The sequence below is a fragment of the Channa argus genome, chromosome 15, assembly GCF_033026475.1.
Source record: "Channa argus isolate prfri chromosome 15, Channa argus male v1.0, whole genome shotgun sequence".
In the NCBI taxonomy this organism is placed as follows: domain Eukaryota; kingdom Metazoa; phylum Chordata; class Actinopteri; order Anabantiformes; family Channidae; genus Channa; species Channa argus.
The window spans coordinates 20,481,894-20,508,113 of NC_090211.1; the positions used below are offsets into that span (position 1 = coordinate 20,481,894).

The 26,220-nt window shown below is 38.8% G+C and overlaps 1 protein-coding gene across 1 annotated transcript in view; it reads left to right on the forward strand.

The window, feature by feature from the left end:
• The window catches only part of LOC137100003 (meiosis inhibitor protein 1), a 58,276-nt gene extending 33,037 nt beyond the window's left edge, over window positions 1–25,239 (forward strand). The window contains exons 23-32 of the mRNA XM_067477546.1: window positions 3,478–3,591; window positions 6,147–6,257; window positions 7,728–7,897; window positions 8,210–8,294; window positions 9,404–9,588; window positions 14,646–14,727; window positions 15,134–15,240; window positions 16,010–16,141; window positions 22,842–22,969; window positions 24,678–25,239. Of these exons, the coding sequence (XP_067333647.1) occupies window positions 3,478–3,591; window positions 6,147–6,257; window positions 7,728–7,897; window positions 8,210–8,294; window positions 9,404–9,588; window positions 14,646–14,727; window positions 15,134–15,240; window positions 16,010–16,141; window positions 22,842–22,969; window positions 24,678–24,726 (1,163 nt within the window). The 3' untranslated portion in view covers window positions 24,727–25,239. The remainder of the gene's footprint in view (window positions 1–3,477; window positions 3,592–6,146; window positions 6,258–7,727; window positions 7,898–8,209; window positions 8,295–9,403; window positions 9,589–14,645; window positions 14,728–15,133; window positions 15,241–16,009; window positions 16,142–22,841; window positions 22,970–24,677) is intronic.
• Window positions 25,240–26,220: the final 981 nt, after the last annotated feature.

Below are 26,220 nucleotides of genomic sequence, written 5' to 3' on the forward strand. Positions count from 1 at the left end.
CTTTTGGGTGATGCAGACAATTTTTCTGTGTTGTGTTTTGCTCCAGTCCATATATATTAAAACTGCGTATAGCAGATGAAAGCTTTAAACTCTCTTCCCTGTTCATTAAAACTTGTACACACACACACACTCTTTCATAGCAAGTAGATGTCTACACTATAAAACGCAGTAGAATGTACCCTGACAGTATTTTTTCCCCTTTAGTTGCTTATTTAAATCTTAGCTTTAGAAACAGCCACACCAGGGCTTTTGGACCTTGGATGACCATCACTCCACGCTGACTGAAAAGGTATTTTTGATTAAGAAAATTCATATTTGGTTAAATGTCTCTCCGCAGAATTCCCATTGCACATGTTGTACGTCAAAAATATTACAGAAAACATTTTACACTTCAATTCACAAGATTACTTTTGAGACTAGATACACATGGTTTATTTATTTGACAGACAGCTTCTTTAATCCCTAAGGGAAAATTGCAGTGTGGCAGCAGCCACAATTCAGGATTTCTGAGACCTAAAATACACATTTTTATTTAACAAAATAATGTTGGCTTGTCAATTCCATCAGTCATCATAATGTCTTAACACAAACAGGAGATTGCCTAAAAAACAAAAAACAAAACAAAACATGGTATCAGCTCAATACAAACATGTTTTAAAATGACAAGAGTAAAAGACTTAATCTGACCCAACGTTCTGTGCAACGTTTGCCTAATTAACAGTTTTTAGACTTTTTGGTGTTCTGTGCTGTTCTGTACATGTCGATCAGGACTGTGCAGCACACTATCATAGACACTTAGCTTGGCTGTGTGTCTCCTCTTCAAGCATTTACGGTTTTTAACACTTTAAAATGAAATCATCCTTCATGCAACCAACTTGACGTGAAGCCACAAATTATACTGGGAAGTTAAATGACATAAAAATGATTACACACAGTAGTGAAAATGTATATAGTAACGTACACAAATTAATAGGTTCATTTGGCAGGATGTGCTTTTGCATCTAAATGAAAAGCAGTTAGTTTGTCAATTGCTTGATGGGTTATTTAAAAAAAAAAAAACCTGTGCCAATGTATCGTTGTCTGGCCTTTCTAATAGTTGTACCAGCTGTTCAAATGGCCCGAATGCCAGCTGATTAGAACCATAGTATTATTTCACTAAATATATATTTCTTTTTTCTTTTTTTTCTTGCAAATACTTTTACCACAGTATGTAAGAAATCAGGCTTGCAATGGTTTTTTCTCATAACTTTTCGGGCAGGCAAACTTTGTTGCAACTGAAATATAACCACACAGTCTCTGCTGAAACTTTGTTAATTTTAAATTGGATTGAAATGGCAAAACCGTTCCCAAAACTCTGTTCCTTTTGATTAATGTTTGAAGGGAAGAACCATTAATCCTCCATTAAAGTGAATCTTCCCAACATCCTTTGTGAGTGCAGTGGGATGTGAGGTACTTGTTTGTGCAGCTGACTCTCCTGTTGGAAGCCTGTATTATTGATTTTGTTTCAGCAGTGTGCAAAAAATATCCTACAGATGTGTTTGAGAGAAGAAAACTCAAATTGGTATCAGCTAAATTTCAGTTTGACTTTTAGTTGGTGCCATTTAATAAGCTTCAGTTTAGATTTAATGGACTCATTTCTATTTAATTTTAGTTTATTCTGGTTTTAGTTTGGCTTTTTATTTGTGAATAAAAGTTTAAAATAATAATAAAAATAAAAGAACTGTCATGTTGTGAAAAAAAACTAATGATCATGAATACATATATTTACAATATTTCAAGATTAAAATATACTATGTACTCTTGAAACACTAAACTATGATGATAGAATATTTGAACTCTGTACTGCTTTACTACATCGATTCTTTGAGATTTACTAACCTCACTCCTAACTTCACCTAATATGATGTAAATATAACAAGTACAGTGCCTGGTGTATCATCATCTAAAGTTTGAAATGATGATGAAAGAAAATAACAGTGGTATTAATCTTCTGTCAAAATTATGAGATGGAGAGTCAAAATTGAATAATTTGAACTTTTTCATCTCATAATTTTGACCTAGGAAGTTCAAAAGTTTTTACCCCTACAGAATGTTATTGGTTTATAATTATTTATTCTCATGTATTTTAGCAAACATGGAAGTACAAAATAAGTCCTTGTTTTACAGATTCTTCTGGTACACTTTTCAAATATGAAAATATGCTATTTATATTATTTTAGTTTCATTAAACTGTCTCTATTACTCTGAGTGATAGACTAATAGTCTGGATCAGATACTGACTTCCATTGCAATATAATCAGTACAGTCTATGTTAAATAATTTTGCATATTTTTATACATAACAAAGCAAATGTGGGGATAAAACAACTTGGGTTCACAGTCGGCTAGAGAGTCTCTAAAATTTTAAGACCTCAGACAAAAATCTTCTTGTCAAAGCAGATTACAGTTAATTCGCTCAGGATTACAGGTTCTGTTCCTTGCATACATATCAGGTATTGTCTTGGTAGAGGTGTCTGCCGTATGATATGTGTGTTTACGTGACCAGGTCAATGAGCTCAGCTGAAGGACACAAAATAAGCATGCGAGTTGCTGGCTCCCTGCTCAGCCCAGGTCTTGTGGGAATCCGGACCCTTATCCATGCACATGTTCAATTTCAGCCAACTGTAATTTGCATTGATATGTTTTATTAACCTCTAATATGGTGGTATCCCAAGGGCAGATAACTTAACTTTTATGCACTACAGTAGTGTAAAGAGTATGGAAATGACTATTCTGCCTAATCCTCCTCCAGTCTTTTTTCTGTTGGAATTCTCCTGCCCTCTGTCTGTTTGCACCTTGCCGCTCTGTTTCTGTCAGATTTATTCGCCCTGCATCCAAACCCAGACTATTATTTACAGTACGTAGTCCTAGTAATTGTAGAATTCAAACTTTTCTTCTTCTGCTTTCTTCTTGATCACTGTGTGCCGTTCTCTCTTGTTGGCAAACCAGAACTTCATTTAAAGTCCCGAAGTCAACACAAGATAAGCAGTTAAAAAGAAAAAAAAAAAATACGAAATTCCTTATCGCGTCTTAAACAGTGTCAGTTTGAACAATGTCCCCTATTTTGGCTTTGCTGAAAAATACTCTGGGAACACCAGGCTTCAGACTAAGTAATGAGGCGAGGTGAAATGCTAATTCAGGATGAATGTCAGGCAGTCTCTTATGTGCACCACTCCCTCATCTCTTTCTGTCTCTGACACACACACACACACACACACACACACACACACACACACACACACACACACACACACACACACACACAACACTGCTGTCTCTCTCTTCAGTCTATTTCCCTGTCAATTTATCTTCTCCCTCCCTCAGCACTTTTTTTGTTTTCATATTTATTTGTATGTGTCTGCCTCTCTGAAGCCTCTTGCTTCTTTTCCAAAATTCCATTTACATAGGTGCTTGTGTTTTTGTTTTTTCTGTTTAGCAGTGAACTCACTCCCTCTGGTGCTGAAGCTGCTTTGTGTGATGCAGGCCAGTGACTGCCCTTTATCTTCCTCCTACAGCAAGATGGATGGCATCAACTTCAAGCTGCTCTACCATGGTGAGGTCAAAGGGTGCTGCTGCCAGACCTTAATAAGCATACAGAAGCTCCACCCTCTAGGCCATCAGCTGTATACAGTTAATCAGTTTCAATAGAATATTTACATTATACCATGTGTAGTTAAGTACAGTGCCTGCATTAGAGTTGGAGTTAATGAACGGTTGCTAAGTCGCCAGCATTTGCATTAGTGTTTGGTACATTTACATGCACGTAAAGCTACATTATACAACTTAAGCTAGTTCTAACACCAGAATCAAAATCCGTTCATTCTTCTTTACCCAGCCCTCACTCAAGCTTTTCTTCTGTTCTCCTCTACTGCCTGTTACATTCCACCATGCTCTGCACAGCCCTTCGGGTATTAGTCATTATCAAATTTATATACTGCAGAACCTACTAATGAAGCAGGGATTGTTGAAGTTCTGTGTTTGGTTAGAAGGGCAAGTTTTCTTCAAACACATTCAGAAGATGATATCTCTGCACTGCTGCAATTGCTGTTCTTCGAGTCTGACTACAAGAGGTGTCTGCATCTCCTCTCCACATTGAAAATTTTATCTAGATATTTCAGCAAAACAAAAAGATTTGCAAAAAGTTGCATATTGTAGCTTTAGTTAACCTTGTTACTTAGTAAATGGTAAATGGTCTGCACTTATATAGCGCTTTTCTACCTATTGGTACTTAAAGCACTTTACACTGCTTCTCATTCACCCATTCACGCTCACACTCACGCACACACTCACACACTCACACATCGATGGGGGAGCTGCTATGCAGCTGGCCAACACTCACCGACTAAAAGTGAAACTAACACAACGTGGCCTGTAGAAGCCTGAATAAGTTTTCCACTGTGTAACATTTGAGTATTTGTTAATTTCAGTCTTTTCACACACTCGGGAGGGCATGTCCAGTTTAAATCTGTGAGCCATGCTTCCAAATAAAGTCAAAAGATAGAGGAAAATCATATTATAGTAACCAGATTACATAAGTGCATGTGAACACAGTGAATGTCTCACTAATGCTAGAAATACAGGTCCACAACATACTGTATTTAGTTCTGTATTATTTCATATAAACTAAAATAACACTGTAAAAAAAAATCCACCAACACATGTTTCAACCATTTTTCATGTGAGCAAAAGTACTGAAACAGGTAACTAAAAAAAGATGAAGTGAATAAGACTTAAAATTTAGTTGCAAATCCTTTTCTTGCAATAAGTGCATCAAGCCTGTGACTCATTGACATCACCAAACGTTTTCTTCTTTAGTGATGCGTTTCCAGGTTTTCACCGCAGCCTCTTTCAGTTGTTGTTGATTTTGTGGGAATTCAGTTTTCTCTTTAGCAGGTAAAATGCAGCTCTATATGGTTTAGGTGTGGAGATTGACTTGGCCAGTCTAAAAGCCCCTAATGAAGTTCTTTGTGTGTTTTGACAGCGTGTTTTGGATCATTATCTTGCTACATGATGAAGGATCTCCCAAACAGTTTGCTTGCATCTTTCTTTAAATTGGCAGGCAAAAATTTTTCTTTAGACTTCTGAGTTAATTTTGCTGCTGCCATCATGTGTTACATCATCATCATCAGATTAATGAGCTCATCCCAGAAGAAACCATGCAAACCCAAGACATTACCTCCACTGTGTTTCACAGATGAGCTTGTATGTTTGGGATCGTGAGCAGATCCTTTCGTTCTCCAAACGTTAGCCCTTACATCACTTTGGTAAAGCTTAATCTTTGTCTAATCAGTTGTTACGCCCCTGTCTAGGGGGTCGGGGTGCAACATATAAGGATGTACAAGGCCGTTCCATCCCCGGGTCCCCAAACCAAAATCCAGGATCCAAATGTCTTCAATTAACGAACTTTACGAACTTAATTTAGACAACCAAGAAAATGTCATACAAAAATGAAGCACTATAACTCAGAGTTTCGCTCTAGAAAGAAAGAAACAAGCAAAAATTGCAGAATTTTTGAGGCACATCTCATTTTGGCAAATTCTTTGCTCACACAGGTGCTTGTTTGTTTCCCTTACAGACACATAATTATCTACTGAAAGACATATTACTCTATTCAAACACATAGTATGTTGTGTTTTAACTAACCTGCCCAGAGGAAGGCTCACTAATGATGTACAGATGAAAATACAGTTTAGAAATTTACCAGATATGTTTGGCGTGATATGACTCCAAGCTTATTACTTTTAGTCTCAGATTTGCTTTGCTATTTGCTTTGATTTCACCACCCCCCATCCTTTTTTAACTTGCCACTTAGTTTTGTCTTTTTACTGCATTAGTGGTACATTATCCTGTGTTATGTTTTCCAATCTCTCGTGTTTGACATTTTCACTGTCAGATCAGATTAATTCAGTTTTTACCGACCTGTGGGAGACATGACGGGCAGTAAATGCCAAAGCTCATCTTGTCACATTTTGTCTGTCACGTCGTGTCTCAGTGTCTCTCTCTTAGATGAAATGTTTATCAAATGTGTTTGAAAGCCCAGCAGATAAAGAAAGACAAGTGAGCCTTCTGATTTTGAATGTGTGGTGTTTATTTATTTATTTTTTTTAGTGAGTATTATAGCAGGGAACTTAAAGCCTACCAGCCCAAAGAGCCTGCTGCCTGCCCTCAACTACTTGTACTGCTGCCTGAGTATGTCCCCTGCACACTGCACCGACAGAGGTTAGACACACTCTGCCTGTCTCTCTGACTGTCTATCTCTAAGTATTTGTCTTACTCTTTACTTCTCCGAATTTGCATCTTTCACACACTCTTCAGCCTATGTCTTGATATATTTTTCTCTCACTCACACTCTCTCTCTCCGTCTCTCTCTCTGTCTCTCTCTCTCTTTCTCTCTGTCTCTATGTCTCTATCTTTCTCTCTGTTTCAGCTTCTGTTCTGTCTCGTTTTGACAGAGGTAAGAGGCTGTCTTTGACAGGCACAAGGCATTGAGACAGCGGGGAAATAATAAGCACACAAGCCGAGACACCTGCTGTACATCTTTACATACTGATACACAGACTGGGGCTCAATCCTGGACTGTGTCATAAACACTTGTACACATATTGTTATGCTGTCAGCTTCTCACACATTTATGCAAAACCACGACAAGTGCTCAGGGTTTTGTTGTCACCTCACTAAACCTTGCTAAATAGCTCAAACACACAGGTAAAACCACAAATGGAAACACAAACATACACACAGTAATATTTGTGTGACTCGATCTCACGCACATTAAACACAAACACACTCAGTTATTTTTCTTTTAGCAGATAATAAAAAGCAGGACGAAAGGCCAATCTATCAGATGGGATCCCAAAGTTTTTATTAGACATTTCTGTTGAAGAGAAAAATGGCTCCTGAACCTTAAAAATCCAGTGCAGCTTTGGAACCAGTGAGCCAAAATACAGCAGAAATAGCTGCACTCTGGATAAATCAAGATGTTACACTGCCGATTATTAAGAAAATCAATTATTTGACATGACATATTGATTAGCGTTGAAATTATTACATGCTAAATTATTTCTCTGCCCTGGCTTCCAAAGAAAACCTTAACATAAGTCAGTAATGAGCTGGTTTGCAGTTAATAACGTGAAGGTAATGGCCAGGGAGCAGGGATACCATGGGGAGCCAAAGCTAATTATGCCTATAGCATTACTTTATTGGTTCTGCTGCATTCACCATCTGCTTCTTCATTACTGCTGGTGAGTTTACAGATGCTAGTTACTTCAGCTTCAGGCTAGATGCTGTTTCAATTGACCTGGCTGTCTGTCTGTGTGCTTTATATAACCCTGGTGTTATGTAGAGTATTTCCCCTTATGGTCCGTTCATTATTTCTTATGCAACATTGTACAGTACATTAGGACTTGTGCTGCGCACTTTAACAAAGCTCAATTAAGAGAGTTCAGCTGCAGTAAGAGTGCGATGTGAAAGTGGGTGCGTGACTTTGTACGAGTTTGTCAATTTGTAATGTTCGAGTGGCCTACCAGGTGTCACAGAGAAGTAAGAAGTGTGTGTTTTTATTTACATAATAGTGGGTGGGCGCCTGCAGCACGTCACCATGCAGTCATACAGATCAACTCACACACACACACTGACAGACAAGCACAGAGCCCATCAAAGTGTGATCACATAGTGCCTTCTCCTCCCCAGCTGTCCCCATGCTGCTCTCCAACAGTGGGCTGATGGACCAGCTGCAGACAGTCCTCTCCTCCTCCTCCTCCTCCTCCACTCCATCAGCCTGTCCTCCTTCAGCCCTGCTGTGCTGCAGCCATCTACTGCTGTCCTCCCTCATTACCTTGCAGCGTGTTCACTCAGCCCAGGTACACACCACAGCTCAGCTTATCACAACTTCAGGATAAAACTTCACAAAGTCAAGGGCCAGGCACAGATCATATAAGAAAGTAGAACACAGATTAAGATATGGATGCACAATACAGAACACATTTGGATTTTCTTGATGTACAGTACAGCTGTGGTATGATGAACTGAATTTCCTCTCTGTTGTCTGCTTACACTACAGGCATAATTCATTCTTACTTGCAATTAGATTTCAGCTAATCTTGTTATTCTTCTTCTCTCTCTCTCTCTCTCTCTCTCTTGTTCTTTCTCTTTTTCTGTCTCCATTATTTCAGGTCCATAAGACCATCAGTTGGAGTCTGGGCAAAGCTGTGCAGCAACTTTTTGTTCAGAAAAGAAACGCAGACAATCTCCTGCTGGGTAACAAATTCAGAATTTTATATGAGTACTTGGGCTTGGAAGGACATAAGTAATGTACTTGCTGTGTCTATAGCAAGTGTGAATAACCAAGTACATGTCAGGGTTTCAGTGGAGTTTGGACATCCTGGATTAATGCAGCTATTCCAGTTCATTTAGTTACTGTGTTAACCTCAGAATAGACTTTGGGTACATGGACTTCCACAAGTAAAGTGAACATTTATCAATGTTTAATCCTTGTAACCAAACTCTGGTTATGCATTTCACACACTTTCATTTTATTAAGTGTCCCATATTTCCCTGCACCACTCGGAGACACATCACCCATGCTGCTTCTGTGTCTCTGTCTTTCAGCTGGATAAGTGGTCTGTCAGGGTTTCCGTGATGTATTGGCTCTCTCAGTTTACCCGCCTATCTCTCCTTCCTCTCTCTCTCTCAGCCTCCTTCCTGCCTCAATTAGTTTTTATCTCCTTTATGCTTTCTATTCTCCATTTTCGTTTCTCTCATTCATCAATCCCTCCCTGTCTATCTCAGTGCTGTGTCTCTTCTGCTGCCACTAATTGAGTCCTCCCTCCCTCAGAGGGCTCTAATCTCAGTGTACATGGCATAAGTGCAAATCAAGTGGCTGGTAGCTCTTACTTTGGATCCCACTGTGTTTTAGCAGTCATTTTGGCTGTCTCTCCCATTTTAGCTCCATCACTGCTTTTGTCTCTCTGCCTTGCTGACCCTTCCTCAACCCCCCTCTCTTGCTGTTTCACACATACACTCTTCAGTTCGCAGTGGCATCTTTAACTTCTTGCCCTCCCTTTCTGTCACATCAATTCAAAAAATGTCCTATGCTCCTTTTAACTGTTTTCCGTTTTCTGATCCTTCTGCTGCCCATTTTTACCACAATTTTCCCTTTCAGACTGTCACTATTCACTCTGTGCAACTCTTACTTGCTCACTTCTGTTGTGCTATGCACTTGTCTCTCCTGTGCTTTTACCCTCCACATTTGTTTGCTCTCTTCTCATCCTCTTGTGTGTTTAAGAATTATATTTTGTTCCTAATTCCCTGTCATTTTGCAGCTATTTACCAGTCCTAATATCCTTCCTGTCCTTATTTATTTCCAGTCAGCTATCTGAAGTTGCTGCAAGCTCTACTTGATGTTGACCTGGACTCAGCAGTAGTGTGTGTGTGCCCTGATGCGGGTTTAGTTGGGCCTAGACTCCCGGGGTTTGAAGATGGAGCTTTGTACCCACTTGGCTCTAGAGGCGCCCAGTTCCTCTCAGCTGCTCTCAGCGGACTTCTTATCCAGGTACTTGCACCTTACTTGATATCTATTGCATGTGCGCACTTGCATATCTATCCAACAGTGATTGTTGTTAAACTCAGTGCATTTTGTTAACATAAATTCAAAATGACTCAAATGCACTAAGAATTGCAGTTTATAAGTGTCTGACCAATCGGCTCAGACTGTTCTGAACTCTTGAGGTTGTTGGGACACACACACACACACACACACACACACACACACACACACACACACACACACACACACACACACACACACACACACACACTAGTAGAAAGATGTGTTTGACCAAAAAGCTACCAGAGAAATTGTTTATGTTGATTGAGGAAGCTCAGTTAGTGTTGCATAGTAGAACATATTAAGAAAACTGAAGCGAAAAGCACAACTATCATCGAATCCAACCATTTTAATCTTTCTCTGTAAATCACCAAAAACTGACTATTAAGGATCTTATCACATGAAACTGGAACAACATTGTGTGGCAATAAAATACTAAACGATTACATCAGATTTCGGAGCGTTAGCCTTTATCTTGAAATAGATACACATACCAATGTGCTCACACAGATGTGAGTTTGAATATGGTGATGCCTCCAGCCTCGCTTTACTTCCTTTCCCTTTCCGCATTCTGCAGCAGAGATATCATAAAGGAAATCTCTAAAATCTTTATGTGATGTTGAAGCTGCCTTTCACAAACAAGTTTGTGAAGAAAATGAGATTGCAATTGATTTAACAGTTAAGATAATGGAATGGCACACACATCCAAGCAAGCGCAGGTATCTCTGAAATGGTATTATGTATTGACTTTGGTTACTTATTACAAAAGTGGCAGACTGATGTCTTGCCAGCACCCATTTTACTCATTTAAATAAATACTCATTTAAATAAATAGATGAAGCACTACTTGTCCTGGGCGGCATCCAGCACAGAAGAACCATCATGGTCCAATGTGAGTAATCTAGTGCACATAATAAGCCAGTAGATGGACCTTTTATCGTTACAATTATAAAGAAGGAGTTTGGTGCTTTACATGTGTTGATACTCACACAGGCCTTTCATTTTACTGCTGTTTCAACCTGCTCCAGCATACATACAGAGAGGCACTACATAAATATGAAGCAATAAAATGCTCAATGACACAACCAAGTACAACCTTTACAACTATCTTTTTAATGGCGTTGTCTCAACAGCCACACAAGAACAAGTTCAATTTGTCGGTGCAACTGGAGCTAAGATAATGTGAATCAATGAATCCCAAAGCTTGCAGGTGTTATGAGTAGCACTAACACCAGTAGTGATAATTCATATCAACTTTGTCCATGAAATAGCAGCAAGAAGCCTTCTGAATGTGGTCAGGACTCTTAAGACACTGACCTAGTTATACAGCAGCACATAATGAGCAAAATGTGATGTTTGTACTGAGCAAATTGAGAGATTTGGTACTTAAAACTGTGCGAGCAAATATCAGACAGAGCATATAAAAGTCAATTCCTGTTGATGAACAGCTGTAGATGAAGTAGCAGATACTCTACACAGAGGTCTTCCTGATTCACACTGATAATAGCAGAGTTGAAGGTTATTAAAAGTTAACGAGTCTGGATTTCAAAGTTGGCCTTATTACAGTCTTGAGCTGCTTGAAGGCATGTTACAGTATGTTTTGGTCACCACAGTGGTCGCTTATTATTAAAGATGCTCTATCAACCTTCACCACAAATCACAATGAAATTGTGAGAAATCTGAGGTTTACTGCAGGAAACCAAACACGCACCAAAAAATTAATTTTATGTTTTTGGATCATATTTCTGGGACTTTTCAGAGGTGCTTGCTGTTTCACCTGCTGTCATCCAGACCCCCTCGGTTTGTTCCTGGCAAATAAGACTTACAACTTGGGTTTGTTTCTGTCCAGGTTGATTTTAGAGAAACAAGATTCTGTGAAATTGTTGACACAGAGATTTTCATCAGATTGTGGCTAAGTGGATTGGGATATTGATTATGAACGTATGATTTTATGTCTTTATTGTACCTTCTTCATGTGTCTATCCTGTTTCTAGTTTAATCTGTAACGTGATTGAAAAGCTAGTAGAAAATATCCTTCTGATAGAACTCAGGTAAACAAAAGGTGAGATATCTTAAATAACTAACTTTGAAACACACCAGATCAATTTAGCTTAGCTGGGCTGTTTTATAGGAGTCTCAGCTGAACTTTGGAACAGACATGATACATATAGTATATTAAAAACAGCTTTTTTAGTGAGACCTCCCTTTGCATTTCACATGTTTTGAACTCTCTTGTTCAGGAAACCTCCTAAGTTTCTAAGAGTTTCTCTGAGTTTCTTCTGCTGAAGTCCAGCTCAGCTCTGGCTCAGCATTTAACATCTTCATCTGAATACCAAGTTGACCCTTTCACTGTGATAAATTGAGGTTTGAAAATTTCGAGTCCAGTTGCTGACAATATGTGGTGGCCTTTGACTAATGCACAGTACTGAATGTGTATCATAAGTACTTCAAGACTAGCTTCAAATAACATGAATCACTCTTTTAATAGCCATAACAGGTACAGATACAGTTCAGTCTAAGTATTTTTGCTGTTCTGTTTTCAGGCTCTTTGCTTTTACTCATTCAGTTTGAAATAAGATAATGTAACATTAATGTGTCTAGTCAGCGTTATTATGAGTGGGTTTCCAATAGTATAGAAATAATAAAGTGATAATGGTTTTAACTTCTTTAATTAAACTAATACACATGAAGTCAAAATTATTATAAAAAATATTTATATCTGAAATAGATCCACTTGATCTATTTCAGCAAATGTGTCTTCTCCAAATCATCATCTTGCAGGTCTTTCTGCATTTGTCTCCTGCAAGTGAAATGCAACAAAGTCTAATTAATATCTGGTTTTTGTCACTATCAGGCTAGTTGAGAGTATTTCACCTCTTCACCTTAAAAAAAAAAGTAAATCTTTAGCTGGTTTTGGTGAATGATAAAAAAAAAATAGTGTTCAGTGAGTTTTGAATATATGTATCAATCTAAGCCCACAGAAATCTTTATATCTCTGGATTTATCCTGTTGCTTTCATCATTTGTCACTTATTCTATGGCCTCAGGACTAGAAAGAACACCTTGTTTGACAGATGAGGTAGTGCTCTGGGTCATTAGCTGTTCCTTTTTCTCTTTGCATCGTTTGTAACTGCAGCCTGGTCCTTATGTTTAAGGAGCCGACCTGAGTTTTGCATCTCACTGCACAACACGGTCTGTGAGGTTCTGCTCATGAAGTCCTCTCGTTAACAAGTTGCATCTGTACATGTACAATACATCTTCATCCTGGAGGATATTCTTGACCTGCTGTGCTGTCAAAAAAATGTTGTTTTACACTTTGTAAATGATTTTACACTCATCTTATGTGGCCTACTGGAGTATTTTCCATTTCCCTGTGCACATCTGCTTTTTTTCTGTAGCCAACTGTTGAGTTTGACACACCAGCTACCACTGATATGTCTTTAAACATTATTGCTGTTTTTATATCCACATTATCTTTGCTTGTCACTTATTTCTGCAGAACTTATCAGCTTTTACTCACTTTCTTTAATTGTGAGCTTGTTTGTGCATGATCAACAATCAAACTTTTGTTTTGATTGATCAATTCAATTTTGGACTTTGAGTGTTGAAGAGGCTGTATTTGTTATTTCTATATTGCTGTGAACCTAGCTAATCAAAGCTGAGACAGAGTGGATATTCTCTCAAATTGAATGTGATGAAGAGCAGATTGAAACATAACGGTTTAAACATTTGTTTTCAAGACTCTTAAACTTAATTTTCATCTTGTCTTTATATCTTCCTATTCTTGTTGCCCTTGCTAGAAATGAGAGCTAATTAAAATTATGCTGGAATTAGAGAAATTGCATCAGATATTGAAGCCAACACCCTGACATACTGTGTATTTAAAATGTTTAATATAAAAGTTTAATGGATAAAAGACTACAACAATGCAGCCATCTGGTCAATACACTGACTAATACTGTCCCTTTCACGGTGGTTATGTTAAAAATACATTACATAAGACCCTTTGCAGAGGACCACATTAAAGAAAAAGTATATGAATCTCTCGTTGTACATATGCAACGAGAGATTCATATACATTTTCATATACACAGATAAACACTAGATAAATTATTCAAACTATGGTATAAATGCACCTTTCTTATTATCCTATGTTTGTGCTGCAGCATGCCAGCATCCGGGTCCACGTTAGTGGCACAGACGACTGGTGCTGAGCTGAGCTTCAGCTCTATGGTTCAGTGCTCTGTAGTCTGCTGTTCAGTAGCTGATATGTGCAACAGTTCTTGAAGCTCTGGTTCAGTGGCAGCATTGAACACTGCAGCTCTGGAGCTTCTTTCCTCAAGTCGTTGCTTGTTTTCTCCCAGCTTTGCTTCCTGTATACGCTGCCCTTTACTGTTATTCCTCTACCTTTGTCTTCCCCTCTTATTTGCTCCTATTTCAAACTCCAGTCTTTGTCCTCATCTGTACTTTCTTTTACCCTAACCCACTTCACCTCCTTGACTCTCTCATCCCCTCCCACTTATTCCCTTGACTCCTTTCTTCTCCTATCTCGTCCACTCGCCTCAGGATTAGGGTGTAACTGTTCAGTGTTGTCTTTATATCCGCCTGGCCTACTTCAGTATTTTTGGACACTACATGGTGCTTGCTGCCAGACCCGCCACTGTGGGAGAGACATGCATTATTTAAACCTTACATAGTCGCTGTCCCTGGTGTTTTCTTGTTCTCCCTTTTGTTTCTGGCTGCATCTCTGTCCATTGCTGAGCATGTGCCTGTGGGTGGCTATGTGTGTGGGTTCGTGTAACATTGCCCGTGTTTTCTGTGCCTCTGTTGTCCATTTCTAACTAGCAAGAATACATAGGCACATGTCATATTTCTGACATTTGTGTGGCTGCTGTCGTATACACTTGTGATATTGGATAATCCATGAAAAGATCCCTATTTGTGTGTATTTGCATACTCAGGTTGTGTCTCATGTTTCTTACAAGTGTGTCTCTTTCTTCTTAGAAGAATGAGCTGTTGCTGAGAGCCTCAGTGAATTGTCTTGCCTCCCTCTTGGCCTTTCTTCAGAAAAGGAGTCCCACTACAGGTACCAGGCAGTTTCAGAATGAGTGAGCGTAAGAAATATAGTGTGTGTGTTTGAGAGAGAAAAAAATATGTTGAATGTAATTGAAGAACCAATCAAAGATGTGTATATGTGTGCAAGAAAAATATCTATGCTTGACATCACATGTGAGTGTGTAGTTATGTGTGTGCAGGGGAAAGAATATTTGGTTAGTTTATGTGTATGCACCTGCGTGCTGTTATGCTCATATTATCTCATTCTTCGACACTGGTCACAAATTTTCAGTCATTGACCATTTACAATTATTGGGCTGAGAGGAAGATAATAAACATTAATGATCTAAATTAGTCATTGATTCGATATTTTTCACCACATAAGTATGTGTTGGTCTTTCTCTGTGTGTGTGTGTGTGTGTGTGTGTGTGTGTTAGCAAAGTTTGTGGTCTGTCAGCCATGGAGTCGATTCCTTGTCTTCTGCCTTCTCAGCTCAGGAGACAGCTCCCTGCTGCACCCTGCCTTTCTCAGACTCATCACACTTGTGAGCACACACACACGCACACCCACACGCACACTTGTTTCTCTCTATACTTGTGAGGACACTCATTGACATAATGCAATCCCTAGCCCCTTCCCCTAACCCTAACCATCACAGCTGAATGCCTAAACCTAATTCTAACCCTGACCCTAAAACCCAGTCTTGACCCTCAAAAAGCAATTTGAAGCTGTGTGGATCAGCAAAAATGTCCTCACAACAATGGTATTTAAACACACACACGCACACAACACAAATCAAGTATAATTTCTGCTGAATGGTTCTGAGCAGTTTTAAATATTTGATATTAAAAATATCAAAAGTTAATGAAGGTGATAAAAACATAGGGGTAGTAAAAGTTTTTAGATCACATGTGTCTAAATATAATTCCATATTCTAAAGCCTTACACACCACATTATAATGCAAACTAAACACACATTAATACCAGATTTGGTGTTTTGGCTGTGCCTAAGATACTTTCTTTTTATTGATTATTCAATGGTCAGCTGTGGCCCATGTCTGTTAACACCCAAAATTTCTGATCACTTGAGGGAATTTGTCCACATATCAGGACTTAACCACTGTAAAAATGAACATGTGTATAGTTACCTTCATCCTTTATGCTTTCCACTTCTCCCTTTATCCATTTCTCCCTCTCTTTTTTTTTTAACCTCTTTTCATAATCCTCACTCTAATTCTCCTGTGTTTTATCAGTGACTGCATCAGTGTCGGATTATGCATTTTTATGTGTCTGTGTGTTTGTGTCCTCTGCAGCTCCTGCACTACAGGACTACAGCAGTGCTGTGTAAGCCTGACCTGCTCCAGGTGATGGAGGCAGTTGAAAGGAGGGGGGTGAAGCAGCTCAGCCACGAAGCAGCACAGGCCCTCAGGCTGCTTCTCATACAGGTAGACCTCTGGACACACACATGTATATGCTCACAAACAAAGATAATCTAGTGTAGCCTTCTCACAATGGAAGGTGTTGAACATAGTAATACCTATAAATATATTATTTGAAACAATAAATTTAGAAAAGTAAGCTCATAGTAACCTGACGATCAGTAGGGTTCAAACCATGTTTAGATTACTTTGTAATATTTATTTATACACTGTAGAACAGCATGAGCAGTGAAACAGAGAGTCAGCAGGGGAAATGTGCACAGGTAAGACGAGATTTATTTATGCAAATAAAGTGCCAGAATCAGCACTGCAGCAGCAAAATGCCAATTTACAACACTGGCTTCGGTTTAGAGCTCATACTTCACATAGTGGTGACATGCAGAACATTCATTAAGAGCTCTAGTGTAGCATTGATATCTCAAAGAATGGTGCAAAGTGTGATCCTCGCAGCCAAAGGGCCCAAGCAAAGCTCTTCAGCTCAGTGGTCCCACAATGGTGGAAAGAAGTAGCTAAATGCACATTCATTCAAAAAGTGTTGCAGGCAGAACTCATCTCACACTTCTTATGCACTTAAGAAGTAATAGTACACAGCTTCTCCCCTTTCTGGCACTTGCATCTCACAAAACTTAAACAATACTTAGGGCCCTTTGCTTTGAATGTCTACCCTGCTTTTTACATCACTTGTAAGTTGGTTGTAACGGAACAACTAAATGTAAATGTAAAGGCAGAGGACACAAGTTGAAATGGGTCTTTGTTGTGGCTGTTATGAATCTTTTGGTTTGGTCTCTTGAACTAATTTCAACACACACTGATTAACTTGCCGTTTAGATAGCTGCTTTGGATGGATCTCACAGGAGCAGGATAGTGCTTGGCCCACTTATACTGTTGTAATGCTCCTCCTCCTATAGTATCATTCAGAAAGCAAAGGCTTAGACTAGTTACTGAATTCATTGACATACATTTAGTAATATTAGATGTTAGTCATAAATATTCTTTGGTGTCCAGAGTTTCTTTAGAGAAACTCCAGATGGATTTTAACAAACTGTATCTTTTCACTATATTTCATTTACATTCATCAATTACATGTCAGGCAGATGGTCTCTAGTGAAAACCATATGCATACAAAGAACTACTAGCAGCCATTCACATTAAATTTTAACTTGGATGTTATGGTCTACTGTGTGAAACATGGTGGATTTACATGGTGCCTCAACCTACTTTAGCTGATTTCTAACCATAGCAGGGCAAATTTTAAAGATTACAAAAGTCAACCTTACTGCAATAGAAATTAGAATATTGAAGATTCTGGGCTGTGCAGTGATTATTTACTAGCTTGCATTACATACACTAGTCTGCTAGTAGCTTAAAAAAAAAGTTTAAGAAAATCTGTAACAAACGAGCCCTGAATGACTCATGTTTATATAATTCAGTAGGATTTTGATAATTCTCCTGTTGAAATGACCTTTACACTTTGAAGGTCAGTTCCTTTGGTGGGAAATCATCTTTTCACAAAATCTTAGGAATAAAAAGTCCCGTGCTTACTCCTGACTTTGCAGTCTAAGGTGCCAATTTGAGACACACATGTTTAAGCATTAAAGGGATAAATGCATAATTTCAGTCAGTTTGAACTAGCTGTCGGAATTCTGGAAGCCTGTCAAACTCTATAAGTACAAAGTCACTGCCTCTTTATCTCAGAGTATTGAATCTGGTGACTGTAAAGCTGATATCTGTTCTGTTTAGCTCCCTGCAGACCTTTTGTTGCTGCTGGCTATTTGTATGAAGATGACTGCACACAGTTGTCTCCCCCTGAAAATACAAAGTATGTGCATCCAGTCTCTGGACTCCAGTCAACCCATCACTGCTGATATTGGATGTAAATGCAGCCAACCATAGCTGTTAAAGTGTCAGTTTAAAGGCTGGTTGGAGAATGATAAACTAATGATTAAAACTCATTATTTTCACCATTATGCACTCTTCTGTGCTTATGTGTATATCCATCAAAGATGGAAACAATAAATTATTAAAGGAATCAGACTGAAACCTCTCTCCAGTGCTGGGCACAAAAATAAGGGCCTGTCAAGTTAGATATTGAGCTCACACAAAAACCAACATGGGGTAGTGACAGTTGGACTAGTTTTTCTACTAGCATGAAAATGGAGCCTGTAAAGTTCACATTTCACAGCGACGTGTTCAGAAATGTGTTTTACAGTTAAAGATACAATATGCATGTTTTTTGATAGTTTTTGTTTATTTATTTTTATTTTTAAATTTTTCACAATTACATCCTACCAAATGTGCAAATGGAAATTGAGTCAGTGAGAGGTTTAAAGAAATGTGAATAGTTCATTTCCAGTAACAATCAGTGTTAATTGAGCTGAATAAGTGCTCGAATGTGATTCAATCTGTGCTGTGTTGTGATCACAGCACTTACTCAACACAAAAGAATGTGCTATGGTATGAACTGGCTTCAAGCACACGTTTGTTTCAAAATAAGTTGAACATCATCTATGTCCTTGTTGTTACTCTAGGAGGCTTTGCAGCAAATGCTTCAAAACACAGAAGGACTAGCAGCCGCATCAGATTGCTAAGCTTGAGTTTGGCATCATACGTAGGACCAGAACATTTGGTATTCTGAAAGTAGCTCAGAATTAGAGGAGTGACAGAATGATGGCACACACTGCAGCTCCCATAGCAGTGTGTCACAGGGGAATCGTGAACTGTTTGAATGGATGTGCCTGAATCTGTTTGCTCGTGTTAAGTGTGTGTTTGTAGAGACACCGAGACAGTTTAGGGGAAGCAGTTTTGTGACAGTCATCCTTCTATTAACAGTCTCAAGACAGTTTGATTTCTGTCCTGTCATCTCCTCTGCTCCAGTCTGCCAGACACACTCTCTCTCACACTTTAAAGTTTGCGGTTTTTGTAGGATTTGTTGATCTGCTTTTGGACTGAAGTGGAATGTTGGTTCATGAAGGAGTTTTCTTTGCACATTTGTCAGTGATCTCGTATCATGTCACTATTTTATTTCCTCTTGTGTGTGTGCGTGTGTGTGTGTGCGTGGGTGCGTGCGTGTGTGCATGTGTGTGTGTGCGTGTGCATGCTGAGAGCACACTTGCATCACATGCTTCTGCAGCTTTAGCCCTTAGCCATTTCCGGCTTTACGCTGCCTCTTTATATATTTGCATGTGCTTGTCTTCCTGTCTCTAACCGTGTGTGTGTGATTCAGAGCCAATGTTGAGTCTTAGCAAGGGTGAAACTTCTGCAGCTTGTGCTGAAAACTTAGTTAGCTCATCAGATCACAGCTGGCCTTAGGGAACAGTCTCTTTTCATAATTTCTAAAACTTGTAATAACTTTCCCTAAACTGGAGGGACTCTTTCCATCCCTTTCATTCACCCAGTCTTTCACTTGCCAACTTCAGCTTCCTTCTGATTCTTTTGCTATCTCTATACTTTTTTTTCCCTGCTACTCTCTAAAATTGTTCTCACCTCACTAACTCTGCATCATTCACATCTTTTCCCCCTTTTGCTCTTTTCAATTACTGAACCATGTTGGAACCCGTTTTTTATTCTGCCCTTTCCTTCACCCGCCTGTTCCTCAAAATATCATCCTCCAGAGTCACATGATAGCATCAGTTGCCAAATAAAAATCAACTTTGACTTTGAACATAAAACAGCCTGCGATGCTACTTCTCTCTCGTTCTCAAAGATCCAAATTTCTACAAACCATTTATAGACAGCTTTTATCGGTTAGTGCAGTTTTGCTGGTGTCAAATGAGAAATTAGTATGGGCAAGCAGAGACATTGTGGAAATCCAGCTAAGTACTTTAAAGAGCGAGTTCACCAATTTTCAACTTGGTTTCTGTGGGTTTAGTTTAGGGTGTAAATGCTTTTAAAAAACCTTCCTCTGTCTTCCCTATGTTCAAATATTTTCCTGTTTCTAGCTGAAAAGCTCCTCCAGATGACATCACTCGGGGGACATTTTTCATCATTAGGAGTTAAGATGATGTCATCTGGGGGAGTTCTGGAAATACAGGCTGACTATGAACACAAACTTCATTGTATGAGCAACAAGATGGCATGATCTGAAATGAAGGTTCCTCCAAGTGAGGTCATCCGGAGTTTGTTTTTCAGCTAGAAGTAGACAGATTCTAATATAGGGAAGTCAAAGGGAAGTTTTATAGCATTTATGTACATGTTCTACCCAAACTAGAACCAAATGGAGCAAGTTGAAAATCAGTGACGGCTTCCTTTAAGTGAACTTCACAACGCTTAAGTATTGAAGAGACATTATCTATTCTGTGTGACCCACCAGTTCTCATCCCTTCCTGTGCACCCTCACTTAAACACCACACCATTACAGGCAATCAGATACAACAAATCCCTCATCTCTACACCCTTTAGCTTACTTACTTCCTGCAGTGGTGCCAAGAATGATGATTATGGTGATCATGAGGGGAATTATGATAAACTGGTGACTATAGAGATTTTAGTGCTTTTTTTAACAATAACTGTGCTGTTGCAGCTTAAAAGTATTTGAGGCTTACACAATGACTCTGGGATGATTCTTAATATTACAGGAGTAGTTCTATGACCATCATTCTTCAGATCTACAGGCTGGATGGGAAGATCGTAGTGAGTGTTTACACAAACACACAGATATGAACACATGGCTGCAGTTTTTTTAATTTCTTCACCAGCCCCCAGTACAACAAAGAATTAACTACAACATTGAACTGCTGGTCTGTAAAACACTTAGGGGAGTTGGGGAGCCAATCTATTAACTCACATCGATTCTTTCAGCTCTTGCAACAAATCTGGCTGTAACAGCCTCTGTCACAGTGACTTGTCCTCACGTATAAGTCATTCTCCATGTGTGGTTGTGTCCCACTCAGCATTGTACATGATGCAAGACAGTTTACTCCTGCTCTTGTCCTGGACATCAGGGAACTACCTCGAATGTTCTTCTGCATATTAATACCAGCTTCCTGCTGCACACAATCTATATACACATCCCACAAATCAGTTAATATGTTCACTTTGCACAGTCTAATTATTTAATGGTTGACCTTTGTTTTTGGGATCGGTTGTGCTCTTTGCAAAATACACTAATAAGGGAAGAGGGATCCCTCATCAGTTGCTCTTCCTGAGGTTTCTTCCATTTCATTTTTTTCTTGTTAAAGGCTTTAGGGAGTTTCTACTTTTCTGATTCAAGTACCAGTGCACTGAGCTATGTCTTGTAAAGCCCAAGGTTCACCTTTGACATCAGGTGATCAGATTTTGACTTTGCTTTTATGCTTCTGTGAAAGCACCTTGAGGTTCCATTATTTATGAAACGTGCTGTACAAGTAAAATTGACTTGACTAACTGTGCTCACTCACATGTTTTTAACTGACCATTTGAGTCATTCTGTGAACTCGATGGGAGCAGATCAGTAGCAGCTGTGTCTTGGTACTTGGCGGTTCCCCATGAGCAACTTTGAACAGTAATCCTTGTATTCATAGTCCGCTTCCTGTGGGGACAGCTCGTAGCTGCTGCACATGATGTTATGCAACCTTTTAACATTTGAAAAGTTTTTTTTTGTGTGTGTGTGTGTGTGTGAATATTTTCTGAAAAAAGTTTTTCATTTTTCAGCCGCTTATGACAAGTGTTTGCTGTTCTTTATTGCCTGAAGTATACAACCCCACTACAGCTCTATTTGCTGCTTCACAGCCTTTGCGTACGTTTTATTTCTGCTATGCACGTCGGTGATAGATGAAATAGTTTCTTTTTGCAGGAGAGTGTTGTCTTACTTATTTTAGTACTCTGCTAGTCTTAGAGGTGTGTGTGTGTGTGTGTACGTGGGAGATAGTCTCTCTCTTGTATGCTGTAACTGAAAACAAGAATTTGCCTTTTGTCAGCTCGACTACTGTAGGTGTTATGCTTTTTAAGTGGTTCTCTGGTTATGTAGTTAAAATGTTCTTTCTACAGTTCTCAGATAAGGCTAAAGACAAAAGGCCTTAAAGGATAATTCTGGTTTCAAGCCTTCATTTTTATAAATGTGTTTATTTACATGAATAATTTTACACTCCTCTCTGAGTCTTGAACAGCCATTATGCTATTTATAGGGATCTAAATCTTGGCCAGCCTGCCTAATGACTCCACGACAAATGACTTTTATTTTGCTAACTGTCTAACAGAAATCTTATAGTGGGCCGAGGAACGGAAACGGTTGCTAGTGTTTATTGGTGGTTTCAAATGTACAGTCACATTGTATTTAATGTGCTGTGATCTCTTTTTTTTTTAAACCATGCGGAGTGAAGAGTGAAACCAGGCTGTGTCTTTTTCCCTCTGTCAGTTTTCAGGTGGTGAAATAAGTCTCCAAAATGCTAATGCTGATAAGTACAAACCATAAAGCCCCATCAGCCTGATTTATGAGAAATACACAAGTGGAAATAAGCTGGAAATATCTTGTAAACCCCCTTATTGGTTGGTTCAGATGTTATGTCTGATTTAGATTTATCTTTTATTGAGGTCTTGTCTTCTCACCTCCCTTTTCATTACACATTAACATTTACTTACAATATTGGCATTATGTCAGGTTCTCTCCATTACTCTGTGGTGTTATCTCTTCCTCATTATACTGCTTCTTTCCCCTCCCCTCGCTTCTTATTCAACAAAATACAATTCTCTCTTTTTTTCTTTTTCTTTTTTCTTTTTTTTATTCATTCAGATCCAGAACAGTGTCCCACAGCCACCACCCACAGAGGAGCACAAGCAGAGAGCGAGGAGTATAATGGAGTCCCTCGGCCCACAGACACCAGCAGAGAGCTGCAGCCCCCGTCTGCCCAGCAGTGTCCTGTATCCATCACCAAGTGAAACCTACGCATACACATCTGTGACCCGTATAAAACAAACACAGGCTGACATGCTGCTGTATTATGCAGGCCCTTGCACTCTCACCTAAATGTGAGCTAAAGCGCACAATCTGCAAAAACCTCAAAACAGCAAAAACATGCGCACCCACACACTCAGCACACCGTACTGTTCTTCAAATATCTGCAACATCGTCATTGATTTTTCTCTGGCAATTAATTGAATGCCTGCGTTGTGCTGCTCACTTAATCTCTTTGAAAGTGTGTCGTACAACACAGAGTTGCTCTGTATTTCTGTCACTCTTACAACAACAGTCAGATGCACATATGAACATTAAAACTCTATTGTAGCTGTAATTGTGCCTCATTACTATAGAACATTCTTTAGAAGTTCCCTCCTAAAAATGCTGTGTAAGTGATCAGGGACGTCATCACCCTGTGTAAAACCATTAAAGCTACAGTTACAGACGCTTCTATCCAAAGCATCTTACAGGTAGCAGACACAGGGGATGGCATTGGGGTCATTGTCTTGCTCAGGGACACATCGATATGTAGCCAGGAGGACCGGGAATCGAACCCGTTACCCTGTGGTCTGTGGACAAATTCTCTACTAACTTAGCTACAGTCACCCCAAAAAAATATCAAGACACCCTTTGAGATACCACCGACTCATCTTTGGTAAAGTAAATTGCAGGTGTTTCAGGCGAGTAAAATTGAAAATCAAGGCAATGGAATTGCACATGGAATCACTTAGTCATTTTACTTTAGTTAGAAAAAATATGTTAATCTTTGTGTACTTCCATCACGTTTGGTCTTTAATTAAAAGTGGTATTGAAAAAGTTTTAAATGTAACTTTTTTTATACCTGTAAACATTCTTTGAGACTGAAATTTATTAGCAGTTTTAAGTACACATTTGATTTTTGTCACATTAATAGTAAATTAATAAACCGGTGCAAGTTGAAAACTGTCATTTGTGATTGAAGTAGTAGGTCAGTACAAAACGGACTCATAATATTTTATACAGTATCGTTGACCAAGCACCGCGTAAAGATTCAACTATAAGTCTGTGAAGTTTCTCATGTCAACTGGACATGTTTCTTCTTGGTTAGACTTGTCTGAACACCACATACTTCACTTACAGAGGTGACTGGTTTCTCCAGTGTCACCTATTGTTGCCAACCTACACATGGAGGCAGTGAAGAAGAAAGTACTCAACTCCTTCCCAGGGACAGCACCAACCACCTGATTCACATATGTAGATGACACCTGCGTGAAGGTTAAGATCCAGGAGGTGCAGGCTTTCACTGGCCACATAGGTGCAGTTGACATGAGCATTAAGTTCACCGGGGAGGATGCCGGTGGCACAGGTAGCGACAGACTGGCCTTCCTGGACTGTGCAGTTAACATTGGCTCTTGTGGTAACCTACAAATAGAGATCTACAGGAAACCCACTCACACACGGACCAGTACCTACAGTTTGACTCCCAGCACACCACACCTCAGGACCAGAATCAGCAGTTTTTCAGACTGAAGAAGCTGCTTGGATAAGTAGTGAAACATTTCTAACCAAGAAGAAAAAAGCCCAGTTGACATGATTCAATCTTCTGATAGATTCAAGTGTAACCCATTCTCTCTCAGAAGTATAAACTCCTACTTTCTCCTCTTGTTTATTGCTCCTTTACTCCGTCCTCAGATGTGTTGGAGATGTGTCCATCTGTCTGTCTGACTTTACACTCATCTAACTTTTACAAAATGATAACACCATCAATTTTCTAGTACTTGTTCTCTTATTGTTACAGTTTTTCACTAGGCCTGGACTATTCAATTCCACATAGGGACATTGTTTCCCATTCTCTTAAAATAAGAACATGCCATTGCCTAAATTGTTCCAAAAAAAATATTGAATTCATGTAGTTGTTCATTGATTCAGGCATTTACAACCTTTTTTTCCTTTGTTGTAGCCCAGTCGGTGTTCATCTATACCAGGAGGTCTCTGAATGTGCTGCTAAGAAAATGCTTGCATGTTTTTCTGTTTCTGAAAATGTTACATTTAGAATATTAGTGTACCACCATTGGATTAACAGGATTTTCTAGCAAATAAAAACACGGAAAAAACATGAGTCAGTGTTATACATGCAAAAATGGTAAAAGGAACTAGCACCTTTCTCCATAGAATAATATTACAAGATCTGTCTGATATGTAGTGAAGTATAAATGAACAGAAAATAGAAATACTCGAGTTTACTCCACTATTGAACTTTTACTCAACTCCAACTCAGAAGTATTGTTGGTATGAACTCCACAACATTTATTTGACGGCTTTATTTATTTTGCAGAAATAGATTCTTGAAAGTAATGTATGCAGAATGGCTAATTTCACATAAATAGGATCATACTGTATTTTAATTATTAGGATTATTCTGTCATTTAGATTAGTAATCTGAAAAGTAACTTAAGTTATCAAATGCAGTGCAGTAAAACATTTTATTTAAATGTGGTGAAGTCAAATGATAATCAGGCAGAAAATGGAAGAACTGATAGAAATACTTGAATCATCTCCTTAGTACAGTACTTAAGTAAATGTACTTAGTTATTTTACCATTTGCAGGATCAGTGATGTTTCTATATGAATAGATAATTATAATACAGTAATGTATGAATAGATGGAGTGAAGACTGATGAAAGTAAGTATCTGCAGAAACTTTACTTACGAGGCGCATGTGGAATAAATCTGGAGTAGACTTGTGTTTTCAGTTTATTAACAGCATCTTATTTATTGTATGCTAACAATAACTAGTTAACGACTGTTCGTCCTTGGATTCACACATGTACATGGAAAATCAGCAATTATAATAAAAGCCCGTTTACGGCAATCAGTAACAAAGCCGGATGACAACAACGCATAATATTTCTTAGTATTAAAAAAAAAAAAAAGTAAAAAAAAAAAAGTAGCTGCATTGATTTTCAGAGAAATTTCTGAGGACATGTACCTTTGGAAAGTACATTGTAGAGCCCACACTTTGTACTTATACTTGAGTAAACAACATGAAGTACTCCTTATCTCGAAGTGTAATACTTTTTTAGGCCGGTACTTGCACTTTTACTTTACTGGGTGTGTAGCTTCTGGCCCCGTTATGTACAAGGCGAGTAAAAATACTTGGTTACCTTCCCCCACAGAGGGAACTAGAGGGAAGCGGAACGCTTTGGCTGTGTTTCTCCTTTAATCCTCCGTGCGG